Source organism: Apaloderma vittatum, unplaced genomic scaffold (assembly GCF_000703405.1).
Source record: "Apaloderma vittatum isolate BGI_N311 unplaced genomic scaffold, ASM70340v1 scaffold25542, whole genome shotgun sequence".
NCBI classification, from domain to species: domain Eukaryota; kingdom Metazoa; phylum Chordata; class Aves; order Trogoniformes; family Trogonidae; genus Apaloderma; species Apaloderma vittatum.
Window position 1 is genome coordinate 1 of NW_009703457.1, and position 10,427 is coordinate 10,427.

The 10,427-nt window shown below is 48.8% G+C and overlaps 1 protein-coding gene across 1 annotated transcript; it reads right to left on the reverse strand.

Moving 5' to 3' along the window:
- Window positions 1-4,560: 4,560 nt before the first annotated feature.
- On the reverse strand, window positions 4,561-8,218 carry LOC104269749 (uncharacterized protein C20orf24 homolog; the record flags this gene model as incomplete). Its single annotated transcript, XM_009864643.1, is given in 3 exon segments — window positions 4,561-4,983; window positions 5,841-5,970; window positions 8,014-8,218. Coding segments are annotated over 3 exon segments (377 nt in total), but the record flags the coding sequence as incomplete, so codon positions are not given.
- Between the last annotated feature and the right edge of the window lie 2,209 nt (window positions 8,219-10,427).

Genomic DNA, 10,427 nt, shown 5'->3' on the forward strand with positions numbered 1-10,427 from the left:
AGCTGGGGATGGAGGTGCTCAGGGCTCGGACCGCTCCAGATCAAGCCATATTAGTCAGGCTGGTTGGTTCTACTAGTTAAATCAGTAGTAATTATGGACGGATGGACCAAGTGACCAAAGGCTGGGGCTGAGAATACGACTTTTTAAGATGTGGTTCCTTCTCATTGTACTACCCCTAACTGGAGCTCTGATAAAAGAATCTGCACCTGTAAAAGCCTCAAAAGCATCTCATCCACTAATAAGTGTGTAAGAGAAACTAAGGTAGTTGTAAATTAAATCACTCAGGCTGGAAGAGACCTCAAGACACTTCATTACAAGAAAATTGAACCTACAGAACAAGCGAACCTTTAAATGTTATTACTGCACCGCGAGTTTATAAGAGAGTGGATTAGGATGGGCTGGGCAGCATGGCCGGCCAGCACCGAGCCAGTTGGGCACGGGCAGAGCCCAAACTGGGACACAGAACCAGCCACGCTCGGGGCAAACCTGAGCCACGGCTACCAACAGCTCCCATTTGGCAAAGAGTTTTGATGGAAATACAGCAGGGGAGGCCCGGTTCGCATGGGCATTTCTGAAATCAAACCGGCTGAGACCTTTTGGTTTTTCTCCCTGCACTTTTTGCAGAGGTTGACCTAAAAAACACTAGTAAAATAACTGAAAGATGGAAGAGGTTGTTTGTTTGTTGTCTTTTTTTTTTTTCCTGGACTGAAAAAATGCTTCAGGTTTGTGCAAATTACTTCTTCCCGCAATGACACCAGCCTCTCCATCTCAGCTTGGCACGCGCGCTTGGCTGTTCAGCTGCCAGATCTCAGAAATCCATCCTCTGCCCTGATCTATCCTGGACATCTGTTGTTTTGGGAGATGGAGCGTGCTGAATACTGGGCCGTTTGGCTCCAGGGAAGTCACCTGAGAGGTACATGTCCTACTTTCTGATCCTCCAGTGAGCCAGCTAGTGCTCCGTGCTCTTAGAGACTGAAAGCTTCCTTTGCTGTGGCAGTAGCAAGGTTTGGCTAGTGCCCTCCAGCAGCCTGAGGGCTTAAGGGGCACTGCCAGTTTTTAGCTAAATACTCATGGGAGCATAGTTTGGCTTTTGCAAGCCAGTCTCAGTGCGCCCCATTTTCAGACATCTCTTCAGCTTTCCCATCCCCAGCAGCTGGAGGTGGTCTCTTCTCCACCAAAGCAGCCAGGAGCTTTGTGCCTACTGCATCCTCCTCCACCCCTTTGCCTGGCAGAGAATTAACATCCTTGACATTAAACACCCTGGGAAGCGTGGGCTTGGGACACCGCTGCTGTCCCAGAAGGTCTCAGCAAATGCGATCCCAGTTGTCAGATACACGTGTGACTTAACAGTGCTTGAAGACAAAGCTGTGCTTCCCACTTCTTGGGTTTTCGAGACCCTGCTTGCCCCAGACCAACCCAGCCTCTGCTGCTCTTATGTTTCTGAGAAACAAAACCCAACCAGCTCTGTCACCTGCCTGCAGCTGAATCCCAGCGACTGGGAGCACAGCCTTTTCAAGCTTGGAAATCAAGCTGGGGAAAAGCGGAGGTGATGACACCTCCATGGAGGGGACAGAAGCTCCTCAGTGGCGTGCTCCCAGCCCCAACAGGCACCGCTCGCTTTGACGACATCCCAAGCACTGTTAAAGACAAGTCCCATCAGCAACATTCCCTGCCTTAACCAGAAGTCACAGGTAGCGAGCCGACATCACACTGCGTGCTCAGGTACCACCACCACAGAGCTCCTGCAGCAGCTGTTTTAGCCGGGGTCTCACAGCCGATGCTGCCAGGGCACAAGGCACCCACCACCTCTTAACTCCCATGAGCACATCTTTACACCCATGCCACTTTTTCCTTTAACACCAAAAATGTCTTGCATTAAAGTTTTAATGGATGTTACGCTTGAAGCCCAAGAAAGACCACAAGAAATTTCTCAGCCAGTTCCACACTAGAACACACTTGTTTCTCTCCTCACAACGAGGTTAGGCCAGGGCGTATCTCGCTGCTCCCTGCCAGGGAAGCGATGTTCCCTCCAGTGAACCTCCCTGAGCCGACAGGCAGCACGGCCTCTTCTCCGCTCCAGCACGTAGACCCCACAAGGCTGCAGCCTCCTGATGCAACCGACAGCCCAGCTCTCCAGTGTAGGAAAGACCTTTTTCTCCCCGAGTCGCTGCTCCACGGTAGCAGAGATCCCCCACCAGCTGCTGCAGTGGTCCCCTGCCCTTCGAGGAGAGCGCAGAGCAGGTGTGCTTGTTGTGCCAGGACCAAAAGTGCTGAGGGCGGAGGTGCTGCCTGAGCCTCAGCGCAGTCCGTGCTCCTGTCCGCTGCTGCTCTTCTGTCCTCCTGAGCACCCAACTTCATGCTCTCTGCCAGATCATCCTCACATCAATCTCTCAGGTGTCTGCAAACCCCCTGTGTTTTTACAGTGCTCATCGTTGTAAGGTGCCCAGCTCCGTTCTACAGGCTGCTACATCCCCTTGAGCTTAAAATTAACCTCATGTCTCCCGGGGCAGATGCCGTAGCTTTAGGTCTCTTAGTGATCAGCACTGGGGATACAGTCATTGAGGCACCCCTTTAATCAGGAACCTTAGGAGGTTTAAAGCTTGCAGCTGAGCAACTGCAACCACTGGCTGCAATGACGAACCAGGAGCCTTGAGGAGATCCAGAGACCAACTTCTCTTCCGCACGGTCACTATCCTCAACCGAGGATCCTCCTCAGCTCAGGTTCTGCCTCAGTTTCCAGCCACTAGAACTGTAAAGAACTGCAAAGACCAAGAAGCTCAGGTGGTGGGATTGCAGATAACCAAGGAATACAGCAAAGGGGCAGAGAAGCAACTCTGCAGCTCTGTGCTCTCTCACCGTGGTTGAAGTCCTGCTCTGGACTCCGCAACGCAGCAGTGTTCTGCCACGACTGCGTGTCACGGGGCAGGGACAGCTGCTGAAAGGGCAGAACAGCTTACACAGAGGCATGGCTTAACCTGCTTAATCACCCATTAAAGCGTGGATCTAAGCATTAGCTACTACTTCCACTACAAACACTTCTGGCCCCTTCTGAATGCCCAGTATTCAAGCCTGCCAAACAGGAGACCTGAGAATCCAAGAGAGCTGCTAGATTAGGTATTTACTAAAAATCAAACTTTTCAGGGAATCCCACACTCCCACCATATTACAAAACTTCAAAGACCAGAGGATACAGGAGCTGCACAGTGAATTAGCCAAGTGACATTTATTAGAGCATTTCAAGTATACAATGATTTTACTGAAGGCTGTGAGCAGCTAGGATGCAGATGCCAGTAGGAAAGGGTGACCTAGAACAAGCAGGCTATGCAATTCTTGTGGGAAATTAATGCTTTCAGCGGAAAGAAGGGGAAGAGAAAGCATCAGCCTAAAAGATTGAGCAAGTTTGGGGATGGGGAGGGAGAAAACATAGAAGTTTTTATTTGAGATCACTTAAATTGGCAACTCACAAGTAGCAGAAGCTGTCTGCTATTGCACTCTTCCCTTGGCACCCCAAGGACCTAAACCAGCCAGGTGTGGTTTTTCTGCCAAGAACAGACAGCATTTTCCCTCGTAAGAAGGGAGGCCTGTGCCAGTGGGTGATCCTGGAGCCCAGCACTTAAGAGATTTCGATCCCTGGCTTTGCCCACTCACGTGAGAGAACGAGGCTGTTGGACGTCCATTGGTGAGAAGCAACGCGGATCTGCAGCAAGAGCATGCTAAAGCTATCGACTCCTCACCGTAAGGCAGCTTGAGGTCAGGACTCGTTTTGGCTGCCTGAGCTGTCTGGAAAAACAAGGCCCACACGGCAACAAGACTCCAAGGTCCTCCGACAATAACAAGGTCCTCTGACAGGAACAGGGACTGTGCGTGTTTCCCAAGAACTATTTCCGAAAGAGACGTCCTTAAAAACACCTTAAAGCAGAGGAGGCTCCCCCATCGATGCACAAAAGGGGCACGACTAGGGAGGAACTGAGCTACGCAGTGATCGACTCATAAAAAGCACCTCGCGAACCAGACTCTGCGTACTTGGCCTGATTTGCAAGTTAGTAATTCTGCATTTAAGATAATAGCTGCCTCAGTTGTGTCTTAGTCTCCTGCATTTACTAACAGGGAGCAGTTGAATTCCAAGAGCTTAAAAAAACCCCAACAACCTAGATGCTTAACATTTAATGGGGTATCTCCAGAATGACTGTCCTTTAAGACTACTAAGCTCCGAAGCATGCGATGGCAACGTAGTAGCCAGGCTAGCAGAACGCAGTGGAGTTTCTAAAGCCTCCTGAACACACTTTCGATAACCAAATGAATCACAATTCTTCCTAGCAAAACTCAGAATTTTGTCTCTGGCAAAGACCATTTAAAAATTCTGGTGGACCACTGATTTGGAAGTAAAATGAAAAATATCAGAAATGGTAACAACACAGTCTCTTTAATCAAATCAGATCTGATTACTACAAAAATATGCTAAGGACAGCCACTCAACTCATGGCCTGGCTGCTGCAGGGCCTTCCTCCTGTGTATCCTATAGTTGCTTTTTAAAAAACGTTTGTCTAAAGGACAACAATGGAAGACAAGTCAGGATTTAATGATGGATTTCAAACAGAAGGGCATACATACATTAAATTAACAGATTCAACCTTCATCACGCAGGAGTTTGATAGAGTTACTGACTAGTCACGGAAAGTTCCAAATTTGAACAGTCTTCAATCACTTCCAAAAATTCCAATGGCTTTTTAATAGTTCCAACTATTAATGGTATATAAAACGGAGATTGATTTCTCCAGCAGCAGAAGAGTTGGGGCTCTTCCAGGCTAATCAGACCGCTGGTACAGAAGGGAGCTGATTTGACTTCCCCTACCTTCCCACCAGTCCACTAAAGACTAGGATTTATTAAAACCTTCTCGATTTACTGAAGACTCATTTGACAGGCAGAAGCTGCAGACTGTGTCAATCATAGTGGATGGCAGTATAGAAGATTATCCAAACGACCTGTGGAGAGGAAAGGAAGTGAAGGTTATTTTGACGCCTCTGGAGAGAGGCACTTTGCAACTTCTACTATTCTAAGCCTCAGGCAGTTCTGTCCCAGGGTGTTCAGGATGGCATCTGTGATGTTACAGCAGCCTGAAGCACACAAGGATTGCAACTTTTGGCATCCTCTGCGTATTGTAATGAGACCATCATCTGTTATTTGTAAGCACATTTGAAGGTTTGAAGTCACCAGTTTGGGACAATGTGCACTGATGCATTTCAGAACCTCATCCTCAAGCTGCGTGCAGCCTTTCAAGAAGAGGGCTTGTTCTCAACAGAGGACTGGGGACTCAAGTCCAGCTTTGAGATGGTCTCAGAGAGATGTCAGGATCCCCAAGTGCTAGAAAAGGTGACATCCCACTTGCTTGCCTTCTGGGGTAACCAGCCTCTACATGGTAAAATCCCATTAGAAATACCACTAAATCAAGTGTTGAGTGTCTTCAGAGACTTGCAGGAGGGGAGTAAAGGAAAAACAAAGATACCCAAGACACCAGTTCGGGTGTAACTGGCTCTGGATGAAACTGCACAAGGATATGAGGGACAGAGAATGGGAAGACATGAAAGTTAAGTGGTAGATGCAGAATTATAGCTGCCCATTCCTACATCTTTTGCATCTGGGCATTAATAGTGTATTTCATAGCCAGCAGCCATCAGGTTTGGGGATTTTCTTTCCCAATCAACTCCACTTATCAGATGGCGTTAACACCTCTCTCTCTCCTATCAGCACATCACCTGCTTTTCTTCCAGGTCTTTTTTTGTGTACCCACACAATTCACTCATCAACCTTTAAGTTTTCTTTAAATAGCAAGAGGCATTACCAGAAACAGTGCAAAAGATGTCATGAATCCTTCCTTTGTTAGCTCCCACGTCCCGCCATACTCCTCCTCATCTATCTGCTGGAAGCTACTGAAGTAGAGGTACAGAACACCAGCGTTGATCAGGCAGAATCTGGAAGAAGGAGATGAGGAATCGTCATTTCGGTGACACAGGGAGCAGGTATGTGACACGTCATCCAGCAAAGCAGCAGTGAAACACCTCTCATTCGCAGATGAGAGGATGCAAATAGGAATATTGTCCCTGCAACGCTTCCCAGGCAGCTCGGTCACTTCCTTGAAAGAGCACCTCCAGGTCAGCTTGCCACAGCGCGCGAGGTTTGGATGAAGTTCACCTCATAAGGCACAGGCACAACCTACTCCTGGTCAGGTTCATCAGACAGCAGGCAGAAGCTGGAATTACCAGCACATCTGCAAACCCTTGCACGACTAACTATCCGGCAGCGGTCCTGCTCCCACACAGAATCCAATTTCAATGTGTGCTCCTTGATTTTGAGGGAAGCCTGCCAGCCTCTGTGCTCGGTGTTAGACCCCTGTTAGCGTCCCCTGACCAAACGCAGGGACTCAAGAGATGAGAGCCAGGGAAGACTCGATAATGCCCTTGGAGCCATAGCGCAGGGGTTCAGCTTGAGACAACTCTTAACACTCTCTAGTCTGTGCCAAGAGTTACGCTGCAACGGAGAGAAAAAACATGACCTCCTGTTTGTCCTCAGACATGTTTGACTTTACATCTCCCCAGCATAGGGCTGGGGCAAGCTGGGAAGCGCCCGGTACATTTTCTGGAAAGAAGGCTGTGTCAGAAGGGCAATATAGGCAGACAAGTGCAGGGAGTGGCAGGAAGCTGTGAGCAGCTGTGTGACCGCACGCCACGGCTCTGAAAGCTTTTAGTTTTCCCACCATACGCAAAATCACCTTTAGTTCTTATTAACATTTAGCACAAGAATTGGCTTAGGTGCCTGAAGGTGCCTTGTGAATTAATGGGTGACTAAGTAAGAACAATGCTTCTCAGTTACCCCACGTCTGTTACTGGGAGCTCTTTCGATTTAACTCTTTGCGTGCAGCTATCGAGTTCCTGTTGGAGCATCACAGCTTGCCAGCCCCTTTTCCCTAAAATTTCACACTTTTTCTTTTTTTTTCTTTAAGAGACACTTACTTGCTACTCCCTCCACTTTCTTGCCACAGCCAGGACACTCAATTCTGCCTAAGAAAAGCTGTGAGGCTGTGAGCGTGACCAGGAGACCTCGACTAGGCACAGACATTCACAAATGGAGACTCCCTGGGGCAAACACAGCGTCCTCCCACAGCCAATGTTCAGAGAGCAGGGCCATCTTTCCCATCTTTGGTGTCCTCCAGAGGCTTTCGGGCATGTGCCAGAGCTAAACAAATTTTCATAACTCAGAGTTCTCACTGCAGCCTTCGGACACTTGCCTGGAGGAGACCTGAATCTCGTGTCTCGGTGTGTACGTATCCTGCTGGGCACTGCCCTCCCCTCGCGGCACGGCTGCCAGAACGACTCCCGTGGGCCGGGAGCGCTGCCAACGGTGCTGCTTCGCCTGCTGGTTACCTATGGTCTTTGGTGTTTGGAAGAAACCTTTCTTTTTCAAAAGAAAAAAAAAAAAAAGCTGCCCTTCTTGTCTACTAACAGAACCCAGAACCTCCTCTCTGAAGAAGGCTCCCGACTCAGAGAGGAGGGCTAGGACTACCACGCCTTGCCCTCTGTGAGCCTTGCTTTTTAGGTGGCCACACCAGGCACCACGCTCATAGCCCCTGTTCACACAGGCTGTTTCACAAATCATAGAATCATAGAACAGTTTTGGCTGGAAGAGACCTCCAGGATCATCGAGTCCAACCTCTTCCCAGCCCTTTGTCAACATATTGAGACATTTCTCATTCCCTTCTTCTACCCCTGCCTCCTTTAACAACAATAAAATAAGCAATCATTTTAATCAGGCTGAGGACAGAGGAAGAGGCTGATGAAGACACAGGATTTCTATGAATATCGTGACAAATTACAGCCTGGAAGGCAACGCTGGCTTTAAGACTCAGGGCACACAGTGACTGTGTTTGGCCACCTCCCTGCTTATAGCACAGCTTTACACCAGACACCACGCCCCAAATGTGGGAAAGTACAAGAGACAGAAAAAGAAATAAACCTTACACGGCTATTCCCACGAATCCCTTCAGTGGAACTACTCCCCAGATGATTCCCAAAATAACCGCGATGATCTGCCGGAACCAGTAGATCACATCTAAAAACTCGTCCTGAGGAGATAAAGCACAAGAAAGATTTTGGTATTTATTACAACGTTTCCTTTTTTAAAAGCATCATGCAATTAGCAGGTGACAATTTAACACACTGAACACTTTGTTTTCCGTTCAAAGTACAAGATGTTGTACTTGGAGCAGATGAAAGCAGCTTATGGCATCATTCACCTTGGATTTCTCTGTTTCCAAATTAAACCCAGCACTTCATTCTCCAGTGGGCTAACTGCAGAGGTGAACAAGTATCTAGTCCCCTTGTCTACTAAAGATTTAATCCTATAAAAATTCACTGGAACTGAGGGTTAAAGAACTGCTTATGCCTTAAAGACTGTTAAAGCCACAAACCACGTCTCACACACACTAAAAATGCTTCTGCACTCTCTCAGAGCAGCAGTGAAGTGGTCACTTCTCTTCGTCCAGAAGGCCGATAAACTGTCGGTATTGGAGCTGGACAACATCGACTCACGCTTTAAAGAAAAGTCATTTCTGCTCACGTCTTTTTTTCTAGCCCCGCCATGGCTGGGATTGCCCCAGCATATCCCCACACATCAACGGCCTTCGTGATTTTACTGTAGCATGGGCACAGTTCTTTGGCTCCACGTGGAAAGCTGGAATCCCTGTCAGACACGGTTGTTACTCTCAGTCGCTACATTTCTCAGCCAGCTTAGCCTTCAGTTCGCATCCCATCACATCGAAACATTGGCACAGCCTGTCATTGCTCCCCTCGCTAACTCCAAAATTCCTGATCAACTTGTCAGAGGCCGAGTACAGGAGAGCCCCACCAGCTCCGTGAGCAACAGCAAGGGATAAGAAAAAGGCGAGACAGATTCACGTCTGTCCTCCAAGGAAAAGCAGGGCAGAATCGGCTCCTTCTCCGCGCTGGAAGACAAAGCCAGCAAACGCAGGGGCAGACATCCCTGGCAGGCGCACGCGAGGGATACGGCAGGACCCGGGACGCTGCAGGAGCTCAGAGCACCTTGAAGTGCCACAGGGAGCAGTGGGAAGAGGCACCGAGCCGGGGCACAGGGGAGAGATGCACGGGAAAAAACAGGCTTCGCTAAACGCACCGGGGAGTCTGCGGCTGACACGTTTTCACCCACACTTGGAAGGTTTGGTGACAAACACAAGCAAAACATGCAAGTGGAGCACACGCATGAAATTCTGAAAAGACAAGTCTTTTTTTGCACGAGATGACGAGGCCAGGAACAGCAAAGCCACTGTGAGCAGCCAAACAACTGCCACGAGTTACTGCTCTGCGAGAACACAGCCACGTGGTGACACTGTAACGGAGAAACTACCACAAGCCTGTTCCTGCTGCTGCCCTTTGCCTTCAGACCTGACAGCTGGATTTCCAAATATATTTCTTCCCCAGCTTCTTAAGATAGTCTATATTTCTAGTTCGCTTATAACTACACAAAGTAATTTTTTATTTAGTCCTATTAGAGTTTAATTCAAAAGCCAAATTAACTGAAGTATCTTAATATAAACGTAGTTTGTGTTTTCTTTGGCTCCCTGCCCAAGGAGCAGAGAAGAACCGGCTCTGCTGTGAGCTGCAGTACAGCCCATGGGCCACATCTGCCTTTGGGAAGTACTTGGAGAGCAAGTTCTATGGGCAAGTGTCCTGGTTTGGGCCAAACAGAACCAATTCTGTTCAGTGGTTTTACTCTGCAGCTCAGTCTCTGCTAAGAAGCGACACTTTCTGACGCTCACACGTGTTTGTGCAGACAGTGCCTGCTGCTGGGAGTGATAACGCTGGGGTCTGCAGTCGCTGCCAGCGACAGGGATGCACAAAGGCTCCGGCTGACACTTGCTCCTGTAGTGACCGAGGTCACTGCTGGGTCTCGTGTGACCCATGCTGGGGTGCCGGGACGTAAAAGGGTTGTAAGGAAGTAAAAATGTCACACCTGCAGGGAGGAGCGGACAGCACATGTGACCCAAACCTGACCAACAAAGTTTTCCATTCCATTGACATCACAATCAGTAAAAAGCTGCAGGATCACAAGCGTAAAACTCTCTTCTCCTGCGGCCACTGTCTGAGGAGGACTCTGTCCCTTCTCCTGCCTTCGACCCCAACCTGGACATTCCTGCCCCCTGCTCCCGTGCGCTGCCGAGCCCAGTCGGGGACTTTCCCAGCACCACCAGTGGGGACACATGGGAAGAGCTCGATATCGCTTTTGTACATAATTTTACACATTTCACCATTTTCTTCTTCACGGCATCACCTTTCCTTTTCTTTACTGTTTCCCTGAAGCTGTTCTAGGCCTGTTTCCAAACCTTTAAGTCTTTCTCCCTCATTCCCTTTCCCGCCCG